The sequence below is a fragment of the Cornus florida genome, unplaced genomic scaffold (assembly GCF_030987335.1).
Source record: "Cornus florida cultivar Cherokee Brave unplaced genomic scaffold, ASM3098733v1 CherokeeBrave_3.0.0_Hap2_Chr02, whole genome shotgun sequence".
Lineage (NCBI taxonomy): Eukaryota > Viridiplantae > Streptophyta > Magnoliopsida > Cornales > Cornaceae > Cornus > Cornus florida.
The window spans coordinates 19,422,881-19,443,451 of record NW_026775572.1 but is presented as its reverse complement, the minus strand read 5'-3'; the positions used below and the strand labels follow the sequence as shown (position 1 = coordinate 19,443,451).

At 41.7% G+C, this 20,571-nt stretch overlaps 1 protein-coding gene across 1 annotated transcript; it reads left to right on the top strand.

The window, feature by feature from the left end:
* Nucleotides 1-14,876: 14,876 nt before the first annotated feature.
* Nucleotides 14,877-20,568, top strand: LOC132294074 (protein disulfide-isomerase SCO2). The gene is made up of 3 exons (XM_059791802.1): nt 14,877-15,600; nt 16,173-16,299; nt 20,468-20,568. The coding sequence occupies exons 1-3, from the start codon at nt 15,196-15,198 to the stop codon at nt 20,539-20,541; spliced, it is 606 nt and encodes a 201-aa protein (XP_059647785.1). The 5' UTR covers nt 14,877-15,195; the 3' UTR covers nt 20,542-20,568.
* The last annotated feature ends 3 nt before the right edge of the window (nt 20,569-20,571 follow it).

Below are 20,571 nucleotides of genomic sequence, written 5' to 3'. Positions count from 1 at the left end.
ATTTGACTGAGGTGAATAAGGTGGAGTAACCTCGTGTATGATTCCACTTTCCTCACAAAAATTATTAAATTCTCCTAGACATATTCGTCACCTCTATCGGATCTAAGTCTCTTAATTTTCTTTTCTAATCGATTCTCCACTTCGGTTTTGTAAACTTTAAATTTATCAAATACCTTATCTTTAGTTTTAATCAAATACACATAACAATATCTAGAATAGTCATCTATAAATGTCACCAAATACTTATTGCCTCATATAGTGGGTGGTCGATTTGAATCACACACATCACTGTGTATGAGTTTTAAGAGGTGGGTATTTTTTCCATTTATAGACTTAAAAGGTTTCCTAGGTTACTTAGCTTGTACACATATTTCACATTTTTGCTTGAAATCAACATAAGACTTGGGTACTAAATTGAGATCCATCATTCTTTTAATTTTCTTTAAATTCACATGTCCTGATCTCTTATGCCATACATCACAAAATTCAATAATTAAAACATGAGAAGTCCTTTTATTGACCTCCAAAATTACATTTAATTTAAACAATCCTTTACTAATATATCCTTTCCTAATAAATACATTATTTTTTGTAATAACAACCTTATTAGACTCCAAAACAACTTTATATCCTTCTTGTACTAAGGATGATCCACTAACTAGATTTCTCCTCACTTTAGGAACATGTCGCACTCTCTTCAAAGTTAAAATCTTTCCAGATGTCATCTTCAATTCCACAACTCCAACACAGTGTACTTGTGCGACCGTATTATTTCCTAGAGTTACACTTCTTCCACTTGTGTTCTGATAAGATTTAAAACAAGTATGATTAAAACAAACATGCACATTAGCACCGGAGTCTAACCACCAATCATCATTATGATAAGTAAAGTTAATATCTAAAGAATTAGGATACCTTAAGGAGGGTTCACACGAGTTTTCTTGGTCCAACAACATATTAACTTGATCTCTTGGACCTCTTTCATTTGAAATGGTCTTGGGCTTGTATGGCTCAGTCTTGTTGTAGTAGCAATCTTTCGCCACATGGTTGGTCCTCCCATAAACAAAGCATAATTTGTGATCACCTTTGCCTTTAGGATTTTTGGGTTTACTATTATTACTATAATTGTGGCGGAAGGTTTGATTAGTACGCTGGTTGGTTTTGTTATTTTTGAAAATCCTTCCTCTAGGTTGGTAACGACCTCTATTAATAGAATGATTGGAATTTTTATTATTTTCAACTAGGTTCACCTTAGTTGACTTATCACCTTGGTTGAATCTAGACCTATGAATTTCTTCAATTTTGATGGAATTAATAACTTTAATCAATGTTAACTCTCCTTGCTTATGTCTAAGGGATCTAGAAAAATCAAACCAACTAAAAGGAAGTTTCTCAATAAGACATGACACTTTGAAATCTTCACTAAGTTTTGTGCCATTTTTCTCCACTTTTCTCAAATGATCTTGGAATATATGGATTTGTTCACTTATAGTCATATTATCTACTATTTTGTAATTATTGAAATTAGACACCATAAATCGTTCTATACCAGCATCGTCAATCCTATATTCAGCTTCTAGGGCATTCCATAATTCTTTAGCACTAGAGGTATGATGGTAGATATCATAAAGATTGTCAAATAATGCACTAAGTATTCTATTATGACAATGGTAATCAATTTGCTCCTTGGTCATACATGAAGTAGTGGGCTCTCTAGTGGTTGAAGTTTCAGTTGTTGTTGTTGTTGGGGTGGAGACAATTTGAGTTTGTGATGGAGTGGTAGTGAAAGGTTTTTCAAAGACTGATAAAAGTCCTAAGACGGTTAGCCAATACCTCATTTGTTTCTGCCAACGCTTAAAATTTTGACCACAAAACTTCTCAGGTTTAACACTATTGGCTTCATCAAATTTGCTCAAAATTTTATTTTTATTTTTATTTTTTTAAATATCCTAAAGGCAAAGTTGATTTGAACTTTTGGTATAATTGTAATAATAATAAAAAAAATTCACTATAGGATTCAACCTAATTTATATTCAAGTAATTTCTACAACAATAATAAATAACATAGATTTAATGAATAAACAAAAGGAAACAATATGTTACAAAGCAAAAAAAATGTTACAGTAACGAATATCCTATAACAGTAAGAACAGTATTATTATAAAACATATATATACACAAAATTTCAAGCACTTTGAAAAGGTTAAATATATATATAGTATATATCGTACATCACGTTTCAAAAACAATTTTAATAGTGTAATGAATATATATATATTTGATGTATTGTATATTACAATTACTATTATGCAACAAATGATAGAATTTTTATAAAATTGCTACAGGTACCATATATATCTAACAGACTATATATATATATATATATATATATATATATATATATATATATATATATATACTCATATGAAATAGCAGTTTTAGATTGTTGCGACAGAAATAATAATATAATAGTAATAATAAACAAACACTTCAATATCCCAAACACTATTATAACATATATTAATAGAAATTTAAATAAGAGTGAACTGCATAATTAATCTTTATAATACAACAAAAACAAATATATATATATAAAGGTAAAAGAAAGCTCTGGCCTGGGATATGGTGAGACACGTGTTGGACACGCTGTCCTAAAACTGTTATTTCCTCCTTACGTGCAGGTGGTGATGGCTATAGTAGTTCCAAGATATAACCCCAATCGCTCACAGCCACTAACTCCTCTATCAGCACGTTGACAGGAAATATATAACCAAGTCGTGTATCAATTGCCCAAAAGAAAGTATTACAATAATGATAGGTAAGGAAGAAAGAAAACAAGTGAATAGTTTGATACGTTGTTATATTTTTTGAATTGTTGGACTCCTATTTATAGATTAAGAGTCCAACGATAGTGTGAGAAAAATATGCATAACGTTGAGAAATAATCGTAACAACGTTGAAAGTCTCCATCTTAAAAATCTCAACTAAAATGATTTCAGAGGAACCGTTCAAAGAGGTTATGAAAATCTTAATTTATAATATATTAACTTTATAATATATTAACAATATGTTCGAGCTGCGGATCAGAGCGCTTCATTCTCTCTTTGGCGCCCAGTGGTAGCTCTGCGGGCTACGGTTCTGCTCTCCGAACCGCGATGAATGATTGTAGCCATGGAAGGCCGGTAGGACGGATCGAATGACCGTTCCTCTATGAGCTCTCTTTGCCAAGGCGACGCAACTTGGCGGCGATCAACCTCTATCACCTCTTCTCGGTTGAACCTTTCCCGATGTGGATCTAAGGTCATGGCTTCATTCTGTCTGATCTGCTCATGTCGCGGATCAACGTGAGTCGATCCTTCGTGATCCTCAGCTCGACGAGCATTTGGCGGCAAATCACGGTGGAGAGCTGACTGACTGTTCTCGTCCTGCTCGCCTTGATGCGCGATATTAGATTGAACACCTCCTTCTCCGGCCGGAGGTGGACGCGAAACCGCGGGCATTTGCTTATGTTGCATTCCAGCTTTCAATTCTGCATTCTCTTTTTTGAGAGCCTCGATCAAGTTCATCAACTCCTCAAGCTTTGTTTGCTGGACAGCCTCCATCGGATTGGAGCTTTCACCTATTATTATTCCTGAACGGAATAAAGGCATTAATCTCAAGTTCGCGAGTAGATCCGAGCTTCGTGAGTGGGAATTTTTCAGATCTGGTTTCGAATTCTCCGAATTATGCTCACGGTTGACGAGATCTGAATTGTCCGAATTCTAAATCCGTCAGATCCTGCCACAATCGAACAACTCGTTGTTGCGTAGATCTGAAGCCACTTCTGCCAAAGCTTCAGGAACTAAAATTCCTCCAGAGTAGGTCACAATCGCTCAGATTTGGATCCAACTCCCAAAGATCGAGTCTCGATCCACCGAATTGATCTGAATCCACGCGATATTCATCATTGATCAACCAATCTTCCATGCGTTTCCCACAGACGGCGCCAATTGAAGATACAAGAAATTCCTTCACTCTTTCTCTCTCTAGAATTCCTGTATTTCAACCAAAAAATATCTCCCTTTTTCTTTCCATTACTTCTCCTATTTATAGAGATTTACAAATGTTGATGGACTGCTGGATCTAGGCCCGTTCCTCCATGAGTCCCGGTCCTCTTTGATGTGCTTATGCGCGTTCGGCCCATATGGCAGTGTCTTTCTATGGGCCTGACCCATCTGTACGGACTGAATGTCGCGTTTGCAAGTCATATCCGGCCCATGTCATCTCGGGCCTCCTCAACTGCCCCCATAATTACCCCTTGTTTAATAAGGGGGTAATTATTGAAGGCGTCTCATCATGACGTTGACAGCTAGAGAAACCCACATGGGGGAACGGACGGTCAGATCCAGAATCAATGTTCAGGGGCTCGATGACTTTCTCGCCTTCCTGACGCTTCGGCCCTCGGGTCCCCCTCGCCTTTATAAGGCTCTTGAATACCACTTCATGCCTTTTTACCGTCTCCATCATCAGTCAAATCTCTCTCTTTTTAGAACAGTGCTAAGCTTTTTCCGGTGAAATCCTTCAAGAGTCGTTCTTCCAGCGGTCTTGCAGTGCTCTTTGTTGCTTTCTACCTCAGAGGTTAGTTTTGTTCCTTTTTACTTTCGGCAGGCTTCTTTTTACCCCTTTTAGATCCTTCAAACACTTCCACCATGGTTGTAGATCTAGATGTTCTTCGTATGAGACTTAGACTTCCTGACAACATCCAAGTTAGGGTTTGCCCTAAGGATGTTAATATTATGACCGGTGTCGGCCTCCTTCCCGGCGAAGTTTTATTTTTAAACCTTCAACTGAATGTCGTTAGGTTCCCTCTGCACCCCTTCTTTAATTATGTCTTCAATAGACTGGGGATATCCCTCCTGCAGGTAAACCCCAATTTCTTTAGAATCATATCCGTTATGCTACTGTTGATTCATGACAGAAGTCTGGACCTTGACCTCATAGATCTTCTTCTGTGTTATAAGGTCAGTAAGATCCGAACTAACGAGCCCTTTTACCACCTCTACCCGATCGAGAAGATGTCCATATGTACGAACACAATCAAATCTGAAAAGGGTTGGAGGGATAACATCGTGGGCATTAGTGGGGCTTGGTCTTCGCCGGCTGCAGAGGATTACCCAATCCCGAGTGCCTTTGGCGTCTGTTCTGTTTCCTCATATAAGAAATTCAAATCTCACAAAAACGATTGCCCTTGCGAAACATGCGTTCCTCGCTTTTGTACTTTCTTATGCCGCTCCTTAGGAATACCTTGTGATGACTTGAGCTACAGTGTTTGCAGGGATAGGAGTAATTACTTGAAGAAATACGTTCTGAACGATATTCCTTCCTGCTCAGACCTCCTCACTTCAGAAAACCTCCTAACGCTCTCATCCCTCGGCTATAACATGAGCAGGCTTCAGATTCCCTCTTTTGGCAGGAAGAAAAATACTCCCCCAGCCACTTCTGCTGCTGGGGCAACCTCCTCTCCTGCATCAGCCTCTTCCTCAGCCACCATCTCTGACACTATCCTGAGCACGGTGGCTATTGACTCTGTTGTCAGCACCCCTGCTACCAATCCGAGCGCGTCACCTCAAATCACTACAGCCCCTGCTGCTGCTGGGGGCGCTCGGGGCAAAGAACGAGGCAAAAGGCCTCATCCTGACAGTGGAGTCGACCCTGAGGAGGAACCTCTCATAAGAAGGACCCGGGTCTCTGGGCCGGGTGCTCTCTTGCATCGCCCGGTCAAAGCTCCTGCCCCCTCCGGGCCTGTTGCAGCTGGTGCCTCTGCTTCTGCTTCAGGCTCCCCTTCTCTTCTCACTTTACCACCATGGGCTCCTCGGTACACCCGAACGGATTGGACGTTCGTGAAGCCGAACGAGACCATGCTAAAGGATGGCCAGACCGCCATGGCGTATTATAGGAGCATGTGGACTCCGAAAGACCTTGAGGCGGCGAAAGGCCTATCCCAGAAGGATGTGTTCAGCCGCTTTCCCCAATCTGCCATGGAGGTGACTTTTATTTTCCAACTCAAGAATTCTCTCATATTATTTGGTCTTGCCTTCGCCCGACCAGACTATCGGTTTAACCATTATTAATGTACATCTATGCAGACTTTGTTCGGAATGATGGCTATGCAGAAGCAGGTAGAGATGGGGAACGCCAGGGCTCGTAAGTTTTCTGATAGCCTGGAGGTGGCCAATAAAGAAATGACCTTCTCGCCAGCAAGAATACCGAGGTATTGGCTCGGCTTGAAAAAACTGAACAAGAAAGAGATGTCTTGAAGAAGGAGAACGACTCTCTTCAGGATGAGAAGGATGCCCTCCAGCTTGAAAAGAGCGTCTGGCAGACTGAGCGTGATTCAATCAGAGACGAAAAGGCAGAGCTCCAGCGCCTTCTGGCTGATGAACAGTCTGCTCGGATGGCTTTTGAGAAGAGAGCTCTGGACGAGCGTACTGCTCTGATTGATACAATCAGCAGAGTGAACGGTGGGATGCTGGCTTTTCATGCTCGGTTCTCAAGGGTCGGCGCTCTTAGATATGCTCAAGGATTCCGAGAAGGTTTCTCCGACCGAGTTCCGGATGAGGGACAAACCAGCTCCACTCCAGATGAGGTCAATAAGGATTTAGGGATTGACCCTCTGTGGGTCTATGTTGACCCAGAACCCACCGAAGCGGAGCACATATTTGATGAGTGCCAGGACATTGCTTCTTCAAGGATCACTACAGCTCCTCCTACCGCTCTGCCTCTAACTGCTCCTCAATCGTCAACTGTGGTACCTCCCATAGCCACCGCTGACGTTGGCCCCCAGCAGAATGACTCTGTTATTCATCTTGATTCCCCACCTCGTGAGGGTGAGACGGCTGATGGGACCGAGGAGACGGGTCGGCACAACCAGGATGCTGTCGGTACTGAGGCAGCTAGCTAGGACTCCTCCGGACTCTTCGATTCCATACTTTTTTGTAACAATGTGACTTGAATATTTCATTTTTTGTAAACTCAATGCTTATTATGAATGAGATGACAGAACTCTTTTTCTCTTTTTCCTTTGTGTTGCGCTTTGTTCAAACCCATTTTCAATATATATATACCCTTTCTCTCTTTTCTTTTATATTAACTTTGTCGTGTGCTTGTTTATGGCAAGTGCTTGGCGTTCGGCTTGCGGTGCCAGCTGCCACTTATCTTGCTCAAGTGCCTGGCGCTCGGCTAGAATGCCACTTGCCACTTGGCTTTAAATTTTTAGCAAGTGTCTGGCGTTCGGCTTATGGTGCCAGCTGCCACTTATCTTGCTTAAGTGCCTGGCGCTCGGCTAGAATGCCACTTGCCACTTGGCTTTAAATTTTTAGCAAGTGTCTGGCGTTCGGCTTATGGTGCCAGCTGTCACTTATCTTGCTTAAGTGCCTGGCGCTCGGCTAGAATGCCACTTGCCACTTGGCTTTTCATTTTTTAGCAAGTGTCTGGCGTTCGGCTTGTGTTGCCAGCTGCCACTTATCTTGCTTAAGTGCCTGGCGCTCGGCTAGAATGCCACTTGCCACTTGGCTTTAAATTTTTAGCAAGTGTCTGGCGTTCGGCTTATGGTGCCAGCTGCCACTTATCTTGCTTAAGTGCCTGGCGCTCGGCTAGAATGCCACTTGCCACTTGGTTTTTCATTTTTTAGCAAGTGTCTGGCGTTCGGCTTGTGTTGCCAGCTGTCACTTATCTTGCTTAAGTGCCTGGCACTCGGCTAGAATGCCACTTGCCACTTGGCTTTACATTTTTTAGCAAGTGTCTGGCGTTCGGCTTGTGTTGCCAGCTGCCACTTATCTTGCTTAAGTGCCTGGCGCTCGGCTAGAATGCCACTTGCCACTTGGCTTTAAATTTTTAGCAAGTGTCTGGCGTTCGGCTTATGGTGCCAGCTGCCACTTATCTTGCTTAAGTGCCTGGCGCTCGGCTAGAATGCCACTTGCCACTTGGCTTTTCATTTTTTTTATTTTTTATTTTTAGCAACCCATTAAAGAGGAAAGTTATTTTTATAAACTTCAGGAATTTGCACATTCATACGTACTTGATTGACAACAAACAACATCCAATAAAGCCGAAACTTAGCTTTTATTGGTAGTACCTCTTAAGAGACGTGGCATTCCAGGGCTTGCTGACCAACCTTCCCGCCATGGTTTCCAACGTATATGCTCCCTTGCCTATGACTTCTGCAATTCTGTATGGGCCTTCCCAGGGTGGCATCATTTTTTTGACTATCCCCACATTTCTTTTCAGAACCAGATCGCCAGGGGCAAAGGCTCTGTGTTTCACTCTTTTGTTGTGACTATTCGCCAATACTTGCTGGTATGATGCTAACCTTATTGCTGCAGCGTCCCTCCTTTCGTCTATCATATCGAGGTTCAATCTTAACATCTTGTCGTTCTGATCTCGACTCCATGCTAAGCTTCTGATAGTTGGGACCAAGTGCTCAACCGGTATAACTGCCTCGATACCATATGCCATTGCAAACGGGCTCTCCCCAGTCGGCCGCCTTGGGGTGGTTCTGTAAGCCCATAGGACGTTCGGTAGCTCATCCAACCACTTCCCTTTATGGTCCTCCAGCTTCTTCTTAATGCAGGCAAAAATGGTTCTGTTTGTAATTTCTGCTTGTCCGTTGGCCTGAGGATGACTTACTGCAGCCAACTTCTGGTTAATTCCATACTCCTCCAGCAGCTCTCTTACTTGCTTGCTGTCGAGGTTCGTGCCATTATCCATGACTATTGATCTTGGAACGCCGAAACGGCAGATAATATTATTCCAAATAAATCGTCTCACATGAGTCTGAGTCACGCTAGGATATGGTTCTGCTTCCACCCACTTAGTGAAGTAATCCGTGGCCAGTAACACATACTTGTTCTGAGCTCTTGCAGTTAGCAGAGGACCGACCACATCCATCCCCCATTGCGCGAAAGGCCATGGCGAGGCCATTACGTGCAATTCCTCAGGTGGTTGGTGGATCAACGGTCCATATCGTTGGCATTTATCGCACCTTCGAGAGAACTCCTCCGCATCTCTTGACATGTTCGGCCAGAAATACCCTTGTGTCATTGCTTTATGCGCTAACGATCTTCCCCCAGAATGATTGCCACACACACCCTCATGAATAGCTCGCAATACCTGCTGCGACTCCGCGGGGGTGACACACTTCAAGTATGGGCCAGAGTAGGATATTCTGTACAGCTGGTTATGCACGATGGCGTACTTTGCAGCATTCTTTTTGAGTTTCCTAGCTTCATCCCTTTGCATAGGCAAAACGCCATCTCGAATATAAGTAATGATGGGGTCAATCCAACTCGGTTCATACGGTATGACGTTGACTTGCCAAGGGTCAGAGTCCAAGGGTTCTTCGAAAATAGATGGCTGGGTCAATATTCCTACTGGAATCACCCTCGCCAATGTTTCACCGGAACTCGAAGCACTACATGCTAACCGGTCTGCATCTGCATTCTGTTCCCTCGGTAACTGTATGAATTCAATCTTTGCAAAGTCCTTGGCTTTATGTAGAACGGCAGAACGATATGCCCCCATCGTGTCATCCTTGGTCGCGTACTCACCATTTACCTGCCGAACAATCAACTGTGAGTCACTATAAACAGTCAAACTTCTGACCTTGGCCAACTTTAACCCATTCAGTAACGCCTCGTATTCCGCTTCGTTATTGGTGGCTCGGAACTCAAGTCTAAGTGCTTGACTCAAAGAAGTACCCTCTGGGGTTTGCAGTTTAACCCCAATGCCAGCCCCCATCTGGTTAGAGGAGCCATCCACATAAAGTTTCCAAGAGCCGCACCTGAGGTCTTCTTCCGTATCTTCAGAGTCACATTCTAGCAGAAAATCGGCTACCGCTTGTCCTTTGACAGCTGTTCTCGGCTCATATGTTATGTCAAATGAAGTTAACTCTATGGCCCACTTTGTCATTCTGCCCGAGAGTTCTAGCTTGTGCATAAGTATTCTGATTGGGAAAGTTGTTAGAACAGCTATAGGGTGGGATTCGAAATAATGCCTCAAGTTTCTTTTTGCGTTTACCAGTGCAAGTATCACCCGTTCGGCCTTCGAGTATTTTCGTTCTGCCTCGGTCATTGTTTTATTGACATAAAATACCGGGTGTTGCACGCCTTCCTTGCAACGAATCAGAACGGCACTTGTCGCAACACTAGATACTCCAAGATACAAAAATAACTTTTCTTCTGGATCCGGGGCTGACAGGACTGGTGGATTCTGCATATATTCCTTCAAATGGGTCAATGCTTGTCGTTGCTCATATCCCCAGACCTGTCTTCCATGACTCCGAATCGTGTCAAAGAACGGCTTGCAGCGGTCTGACAATTTTGAAATGAATCGACTTAATGCAGCTATTCGTCCTGTGAGGGCTTGCACCTCTCTGATCGTCTTTGGCTCGGCATTCTTAATCAAAGCCTCTACTTGAGCGGGGCTAACTTCGATGCCTCTGCGGTTGACCACGTGTCCCAAAAACTGACCGGAACTCACACTGAACGAGCACTTGGTTGGATTGAGCCTCATACCATATCGCCTCAGCACATCAAATATATCTTACAGATGTTTCAGATGATCACTCTTCTTCCTACTCTTTACCACCATATCATCAATATAGGCTTCCACAATCTTTCCTATTTGATCCTTGAAAATTTTGCTAACAAGTCTTTGATAAGTTGCTCCCGCGTTCTTTAGTCCGAAAGGCATAACTTTGTAGCAGTATGTCCCTCGCTCGGTTACAAAAGAAGTTTTTTCTTCATTTGCCGGGTCCATAGGGATCTGATTATAACCTGAATAAGCGTCCAGAAACGTTAAGCGTTCATACCCGGTGGTAGCATCCACCATTTGATCAATCTTTGGCAGCGGGAAACTATCCTTCGGACAGGCTTTGTTCAAATTGGTGAAATCAATGCATACTCGCCATTTCCCATTCTTCTTCTGCACGACAACGACGTTGGACAACCAATCAGGGTAGTGTACTTCTCTGATAAATCCCGCATCAAGCAGCCTATCAACTTCCTCGGCTATGATTTGGTTGCGTTCTGGAGCAAATCTTCGTTGCTTCTGTTTTACTGGTTTGAAATTGGGATTGACATTCAAAGAATGATAGGACACGGAGGGATTAATTCCAGGCATGTCTAGGTGACTCCATGTAAATACATCGGCATTGTGAGACAAGAAGTCAGCTAGCTCTTGCCGCTCTTCCCTGGTCAGTCTTATTCCTACTCTGGTAGTTCGTTCTGGCCTGGACTGATCGATCTGCACATCCAGAAGGGGCTCCTCGGTCAAGTCAACTGACCCCTCCACCCTATCTGCTTGGGCAGAGGTTCCTGTAATTGCTATCTGGGGCTTGCCGGTCGGACGGGCGCCTTCCCTTTCCCAGCATACTTTAGTGTGACGGAATAGCACTCTTTGGCTGCAACCTGATCCCCACGAATATCTATTACCTTATTTCCATCGGGTCCGAGGCACCTCATGACCTGATGCAAAGTTGAGGGTACTCCTTGGACTCTGTGAATCCATCCTCTTCCCATCAGGAGATTGTACGAGGGGTGAATCTCTACAACCACAAAAGTTTCCATAAAAGTTCGTTCTGCAGCTTGAACTTCTACTTCCACCATTCTGACGGGCTCCACCCTCTTGCCATCGAATCCTAACAAGGGATTTCCAGTGGGCTTGAGCCTCTCTGGTTTAATCTCGAGCCGATCAAATGTGTCCCTTGGCATGACATTCGCACTGCTCCCGGGATCGATCAGAACTCTACGCACCAAGCAGTCTGCCACTGTCAAACTGACTACCAACGGGTCTTCATGGGGGATTTGAACACGCTGCAGGTCTGTCCTGTCGAACTTTATTTGTATCGATGTGATCTGCTGGTGTAGAGTATTCACACTGCTGACCCTTTTCTTCATCTGCGCGTGCCGTAGGCGCGCTCGGAGCAGCTCATCTGAATCTTCGCTGGGCTCGGGTCGACCGTGGATAGCATTGATTATACGAACTGGTTGTGAATTGTGGGAGCTTTGTTTATGGCTCCTTTTTACTTGTTCCATCGGTTGATTCTGCTCTGTTGCCGAGCCTTGAACATAACTCGCGAACTCCCCTCTAGCTATCAACATCTCCACTTGCCTTCTCAAATTCCTGCATTCATTAGTCTGATGACCGAAATCGGAATGGAAAGCACAATGTTTAGTCTGATCCCTCTGTTCGAGGGGTTGCCTAATTGGCAGTGGTGGATGAAACTTATCTTTGTTCTCCTGATATAGCCTCGCCAGGGTGACCTTCAGCGGAGTGATCAGCTCTTCCTCCCTGGACCTCTTTTCTGCCTTCCAGGAGGTCTGACGCTGCGGCTGAGCCTGCTTCTGCCTGATCTTTGCCTTGGACTTCTCCTCGGTCGACACGAGCGACGCTGTCCGAGCATTGGCTGCCTCCTCTTCTTCTAGGCGCACAAAGCCGTCGGCTCTTTCATTGAGTTCATCCATAGTCGTCGGCATGTTCACTACCAGACTGGTATGGAACGGAGTGCCACGTGTCATGGCTAACTTGAAGGCTTGAACCGCTGTAGAAGGGTGGCATTCGATCACCATACTCTTAGTGAGATTAAACCTGGTGAGAAAAGCCTGGAGACGTTCATCTTTGTGCTGTCTCATTGTGAATAGGCTTGAGATGTCCTTTGGCGGACGCTTGTTCCCATAGTACTGACTTATGAACCGATCGCACAGATCTCGGAGGCTACCAATGGAGCTCTTAGGCAAGTTCTTGAACCAGCTGAGCGCCGGTCCAGCTAGGCTTGTAGGGAAACATTTGTACATTAAAGCATCGTTTTCCATATTCAGGGCCATCTTCAACTGGATATGGTACACATGATCGATCGGATCGGTTGTTCCGTCAAACAGAATAAATACTGGCATAGCAAACTTCCTTGGATGAGGGGCATTCAGGATCTCGTTAGTGAATGGTGAATCAACCGTTCGAGCTGCGGATCGGAGCGCTTCATTCTCTCTTTGGCGCCCAGTGGTAGCTCTGTGGGCTACGGTTCTGCTCTCCGAACCGCGATGAATGATTGTAGCCATGGAAGGCCGGTAGGACGGATCGAATGACCGTTCCTCTATGAGCTCTCTTTGCCAAGGCGACGCAACTTGGCGGCGATCAACCTCTATCACCTCTTCTCGGTTGAACCTTTCCCGATGTGGATCTAAGGTCATGGCTTCATTCTGTCTGATCTGCTCATGTCGCGGATCAACGTGAGTCGATCCTTCGTGATCCTCAGCTCGACGAGCATTTGGCGGCAAATCACGGTGGAGAGCTGACTGACTGTTCTCGTCCTGCTCGCCTTGATGCGCGATATTAGATTGAACACCTCCTTCTCCGGCCGGAGGTGGACGCGAAACCGCGGGCATTTGCTTATGTTGCATTCCAGCTTTCAATTCTGCATTCTCTTTTTTGAGAGCCTCGATCAAGTTCATCAACTCCTCAAGCTTTGTTTGCTGGACAGCCTCCATCGGATTGGAGCTTTCACCTATTATTATTCCTGAACGGAATAAAGGCATTAATCTCAAGTTCGCGAGTAGATCCGAGCTTCGTGAGTGGGAATTTTTCAGATCTGGTTTCGAATTCTCCGAATTATGCTCACGGTTGACGAGATCTGAATTGTCCGAATTCTAAATCCGTCAGATCCTGCCACAATCGAACAACTCGTTGTTGCGTAGATCTGAAGCCACTTCTGCCAAAGCTTCAGGAACTAAAATTCCTCCAGAGTAGGTCACAATCGCTCAGATTTGGATCCAACTCCCAAAGATCGAGTCTCGATCCACCGAATTGATCTGAATCCACGCGATATTCATCATTGATCAACCAATCTTCCATGCGTTTCCCACAGACGGCGCCAATTGAAGATACAAGAAATTCCTTCACTCTTTCTCTCTCTAGAATTCCTGTATTTCAACCAAAAAATATCTCCCTTTTTCTTTCCATTACTTCTCCTATTTATAGAGATTTACAAATGTTGATGGACTGCTGGATCTAGGCCCGTTCCTCCATGAGTCCCGGTCCTCTTTGATGTGCTTATGCGCGTTCGGCCCATATGGCAGTGTCTTTCTATGGGCCTGACCCATCTGTACGGACTGAATGTCGCGTTTGCAAGTCATATCCGGCCCATGTCATCTCGGGCCTCCTCAAACTACATTAGATCGTTAGTTTTACTACGGACCTTATGGAGGCATAAAATGCCCTCAATCTGGAAATCCAAATTCCAAATGAGTATAGATTAATCATCTCTTTGCTTTAGCATTGCACCAAGTCATCAGTAAAAAATGAAAATAGCTTTATTGATGACTTTATGCACAAAAAGTAACAACTTGTATTTTTTTTTTTTTTTTTGAAAGTTAACTTGTAATTTTCTTGCTATAAGTTAATTTAACACTTCAATTGCAACAATATTACAACTTCCCACAAAGGCCTAGGTGATGTTTATGATGTCTAATTAATATCCACCATTGTCGTTTGGATTGAATAGTTTGATTTGTTGGCGTAGTTTAATTGAAGAGAAAAGAAAGGATTATGAGAGAACTATCCCTTCAAATCATAATATATTTTTCAAAAAATGAGAAAATTTGAAAAAAAAAAGATAATGGTTCTGTAATACAAGTCATATTCAGAAAATTATCCTCAACAATTAAAAAATAATAATTTATTATGACAATTGAGTCATCTTATAAAATGATAAATAATAATTTAATTGTTATAATCTTTTTTTTCCCTCTGATTGACCCTTTCCAAACAAAAATATTAGAAGGTATAATTTCATTTCTTTCTTATAGCAGTCACATAATCCATATCAATAGATGTACACTCTCAAGCACTCTCGCTTGGAGTAATTTTACTGCTATTCCGCTCGTGCCCTGACTTAAACTCGTAACTATATCCATTCTTTCTTTTTCATTCAAACGAAAGCCTTAGATAATACCTCCATTACATTTAGGACCAGCTCCTTGCGTAACACGCCGACCCAGCACAATCTATAAATCCGTACCAATCTTCTCCATCTTTCTCGCACTGATGCTGTCCAGACCTCCCAAATAGTGAACAGTGGACATTTCTTCTCTCATATATACACACACAATTCAAATACATACACACACACACATATATATATATACACAAAAGCAATTTTGTCGAATGTTGCCGATAAACCCTAGCTCAATCTTCTCCCCCACTAGACCCACATTCCTCTCTTTCCCCGCCCTCTCTCCTCCCTCCACCACCGTCGTCCGCTGCCGCGCCGTCGACCCCTCCGTGGTGGGTCCCTCATTTCCGCGGTGGTTGTTCAATTTTCCGGTGGCCGTCGACGCCTCTGTTAGCGCCCGGACCAGCCACGACTCGGACGGTGTCGCCGCGGAGAGGCGAACTGCTATTAACAAGAACACGAAGGTCAATGCGAGAGAAAAGCGTTGGTCACGTGACAGAGAGAGCTACTTGGCCGACGACGACGATGCTCTTCCTCTTCCCATGACGTATCCTGACACGTCGCCGGTGGCGCCCGAAGAAATCGATCATCGACTCCGTTGCGATCCCATACTTGAGGTTTGATTTCTGTTTCGAATTCGTTACCATCTGTTTGGGTGCTGAGAAAGTGTAGGAAAAGAAAATTAAATTAAAAATTAGAATGTCGGATTTTTAGTGGCAGAGTTCACTGAGATTGTTGCAACATGTAAAATGTATTAATTCAAATTTGGACAGTATCACCTTAAGTGTTGGAACTGGAGATAAACTTGATTTTTACTAGCCCACCTAAAAGCTACAAGTGGCGAAAATTTTGGGATTATCGGTAATTTTGGGCGACTTGATTTTAATAAGCTAATTCGTTCTACATATTTATAAGTGGAAAAGGGTAAACTATGATGTTCAAACTAGCAAGTCCATTGCCACTTATGATGATGATGATGCTTAATTCTAAAAGGTAAATTGCTCTAGTAGTAGGTTTTGCAGCATAATGTTTCACATTTCTAACTTTGATTAGATTATGTTCTATACAGTTCTTTTCACTATGTTAGGGGGCTAAGCCTCAATATGTGAGCACCTACTGGTCAGAATTTATTATTATTATTATTATTATTATTATTATTTTTTAATTATGTTTATTTTTGGAGTTGTAGGATTGCAAGGAAGTGGTTTATGAATGGACTGGAAAGTGTCGGAGTTGCCAAGGGTCGGGATTTGTTAGTTATTACAATAAAAGGGGGAAAGAAACAATTTGCAAATGCATACCCTGCGTTGGAATTGGTATGTTTCTTCTTATTCACAAGAACTTGTTTATTTTTGGCCTGCAATTTGTATTGTTAAAAATGAATATCCTGTCTTGCTATTTTCCAAGCATATGCCCATATCTAGTATGAACAATGTACCCATGATCGGTGTGACATCCATTTGTCACTGTGAATTCCATATGTTATAGGCTCATAGCTGATAATTTTAACTTGCATCTAGTTTAGGAAGGAAACCAAACTTCTTGAAATATTTAGAAATAACATGGAAAGGATTTTTAGGCAAAGCACAAGAAATGGGCTAAAGAAGAGCCTAGAGACTTGAGAGAGGTAGGGAGTGCAATTTTTAAATATGTTTGAGAAAACTAAGTTGTGTTTTTTCGTGTTTGAATAGAGCAAACTAAAGAAACTTTTGAGAAAGCGATTCTTCAATTCGAGATAAAAGGTGTTCATTTTTTAAAATGGGATTTTTTTTTTTTTTTTTTTTGCTCTCTGGAGCAGGTGTTCATTTTTAAGAATTAAATGTCTTTGCTGTTCGAGGGGATCACCCGTCTTTAATGCAAGAAATTCTTGTTGGCTTCTGCCTTCCTGTTTAGTTTAGCTTCCTTTTGTTTTTACATGTTGCTTTTTATTCATTTTTTTGTCCATTTTCCCTTTCTTCCGGCTTCTCCTTTCTTTAAGGAGACCTCCTCATACTTCTTATTCATTGTTTAGTAAAGTTTCTCTTGTCAAAGATAAATAAATAGATAAGCATTGATCTTATCATGCGTGCGATGTTCTATTAGCTAATTCCCTTTCAGATAAATGCATTTTGTGCACTCAAAATATTTACTCTCTCTTTTTATTTTAAACAAGAATATAAACCTACGAAAGGAAAATAAAAAATATAAATGTTTCTTGCTGCTCTTGATTGAAAAAGTTTTTTTTTTTTTTTTTCATTCAATATTTGTTGCTTTGCCAACTTTTGAAATAGATTAGGATTTTCTATAAGAGAGGGCAAAACTTGACGCAATGGTAAGTTGCTCTTTGTGTCCTGGAGGTCACAGGTGTGAATCAGGAAACAGCTCTTCCATATGCGGAAGTAAGGCTACGTATATCTTACCACCCTCAGAGGCTCAGACCCCGCAAGGGCAGGAGCCTCGTGTACTAGGCTAGCCCCCTTTTATAAGGATTTTCTACAAGAAACCAAGTAGAGAATGAGAAGAAAGAAGAGTCTGCAATGAAGAGGGATGTGAGATCCTTCAAAAGACACCATATAAAGTTATATACAATGATGCCGCAAAAGTGACCCCTATAAGGAGAATGAAGCAAATCCACTTTTGGAAGGAAAGAAACTCTGCGTTCTCATTGGTTGACCTTGGGACTTGAGAAACGTCCGTCTCTTAAAGAGTCATGCAAGCTCAAGATCTCCTTCATAACCCCGGCTAAATATCATGACCCAATAGATTACTAACTCATGTCACCATCACATCTGAATTTCCCTTGACTATGCTATGATTCAAAATCATGGATGAATCTTCCCTTAAACGTTACATATATTATGGATCTTTGCCTCAACAGCAAAGCCTGTACCAACCGCTGTAGCATAGATAAGGGCTATATTCCTAGCATCATTTCTGAAGATGCTCCCAGTTCCTAACAGTTTGAGTTGCTAAGAGAGCACCTATTGAAATTAAGCTTGACTTTTTCCTTGGGGCAGTGGCCTTTGAACTTTTATGAACAGCTTTCAAAAACAAGCTACTTGAACTTAAAGCTCTTCAATACCCAAAATCAAGGATAGAGGCACTCCTTTGAGTTCTTTTGCAAATAAAGTCCAACAAGAAGACAAAAACTAAACTCTTCCCCGCACATCCTTGAGCAAGGAATCTAGAATGCCTCCTGTTCCATAGAGCCCAAATCGTAGCCATGGTAGCACATTGCCATCAGGTTTTAGCTCTGTCCTCCTCCTGAAGTCTTCAAAGGATATCGCAGTTAATGAGGGAACATCTATGTAAGCAGCCCAACTAATACGTGCAAAGTTATTGATACTGTGGTTTTATTAAATTTATTAAACCCTTGCCAGGGACTAAACTTTCTAATTTTTTTTTTTTGTTATTTTGAAGATCCATCAGTAGTAGCGGTAATTTAGTTTCACACCCTCACATGGCAAAACATTATGGCTTTGATAGATGAAGTTGATTTGGCTTCTATTCAACTCACTTCAGTACTCTTCTTTCATGTAGTATGTTGTTGCTATTGCAATTTGTAAGGTCAAAATTCATTACAAAACAAGTATCCCCGTCTCTTATAAACTTTTGAACTGCTTTCCTATTGTAATTTTACCGTTCTTTTATTACCATTTTACCTTGTACCTCCTAGATCCTAGACATAGTCTCTATTAGTAGGAACTTCTAAATTTGGTTTGTCAGTCTTACCTTAGCTTTTTTTTAATGCTTCCTCTTTTCTTAGTTGAGAACCATAGACATAGGTAATGCTAGTAATTTCCTTCGCATTTTAACCCTTTCAATGGAAGGCACCCATATCAAGGTTAGGGGTGCGGTAGGGATTCCCTTGCCTAAACTCTAAGCTTGCACTTAATGTAGTAGTAGCTAGGAATGTTGTTGCCTTGACCAGAAATACAAGATGACAACAGCTCCAACACTTGGCTTTATCCACTCTGAATATATGGGCAGACATCTTTAACAATTTTAAGAAAGAGAAACAATGATTTTTCATTGATATATAGTTGAATCTCATCAAATTATGTTCCGCGTAAATATGAACTATAATCACTTTTCAAGCTAGTCATTGGTTTATTTAATGCCACCATTCATAAAGCATATGAGCTTGAAGTGTCTTGAATCTAAAGACCTTTGTTTAATGCACCATTTATTTCTCACCTCGCTTTCTATCCCCAAATCTACATTTGAGCTTGAAGTGTCTTGAACTTGAGTCACTTATTTCAATTGACATTTGTAATTTCTTTTAACTTTCTCTAGACCATCAAGAAATCTTTATAACAGATTTTTATTTTTCTAGTCACATGAACCCGGGCTTTCAAGGTCTCCAATGTGATGTGTTAAATGCCCGTGCCCATGCACCTATGTCTACATGGTCTTGGTAGACCATCCTTGCGGATTGCAGGGTTGGTTTCCTTTTGAAAAGAGATTTTAGATACTAATTTTTACCAGAGGCAAGGGCCATGGTGGTAACTCAACTTGATTAGAAGCAATGTGACTAAAGTGAAGTACATGTATTTAAGTAGTGATCTGAAGGAAGAATTTACCAGAAGAAATATTGATCTGTAGGAATATTAGAGGTTCTACTTTCTCAATATGGTTGAGTCATCGTTCAAGTTTATTTTTGAAGCTTTTAGATTCTTGAGGCCTTGCCTTATTGGGCGTTTTGCAAGTTAGAGTTGGATTAGTTATTCTATTGACATATTACTGAAATTAGAGTTTAAGTTCAGATGCCTAGCATAACATTTTCATAATTCGTTGTTAATTTGTTACAATCAATTTTCTAAACTTGATCCTTAGGTTAAGCATTCACCCAGCTATGCTTGATAGCATGTGAAAGTTTAAGAGCAAAGTTTTGACAGTTTGATATGGGTTCCTTTGAGATTGATTGAAGTTCTAAAACAAGATGTTAATGTTGGAACTTGTTGAGTGTCTTACTATAGTATTGCAATGATAAGGCTTTATTGACTTCTGCTGAGTCATTTAGGGAGCTTCTAGCAGATATTTGAACTTGTTGGATGTTGATCTAGATCCATTCCAAAAAAATTGCAGATTTGGTAGGATTATTGTTGTTCAATATAGTACCATGCAAATCCATAATAGATAACTACTCATAAAATAAAACAGCTCTCATCCCATGGATGCTCGTGTTTTTCTTCCACTAGGTAATTGGGGTGTTTGGGGTCTTTTTTCCCGGGCTCTTCTGAACTGAGTGAGATCAATTTTCTTTTGGCTCACATGCCATCTGATTAAGCAACTAATATGAACATATTTGTGCCAATTTCTTCTTTCCTTCTGGTCAAGATGTGGATTCCTAACTCTCCATTATCGAATGTAATTCTTTTTTTTTTTTTTTTTTTTTTAATTGTACGAGGATTCAACCATATCTGTATTGTGCTTCCTTTCACTTGAGGATTCAGAAGTTTAGTTTAGAACATCAATATCTAAGTGGCGTTCTTATCATTGCAGGTTATGTACAGAAGATAACGGCACGCAAGGACATTGAGGTGATGGAGGATTTGGAAAATGGAAAACCACCTTGACCTAAATAAATATAGAATTTTTTTTTTCTC

Coding starts and splice junctions, on each gene's coding strand:
- LOC132294074 (XM_059791802.1), top strand. CDS start 15,196: ATGTTGCCGATAAACCCTAGCTCAATCTTCTCCCCCACTAGACCCACA. Junction 15,601..16,172: donor GTTGCGATCCCATACTTGAG/GTTTGATTTCTG, acceptor TTGGAGTTGTAG/GATTGCAAGGAAGTGGTTTA. Junction 16,300..20,467: donor CATACCCTGCGTTGGAATTG/GTATGTTTCTTC, acceptor TTATCATTGCAG/GTTATGTACAGAAGATAACG.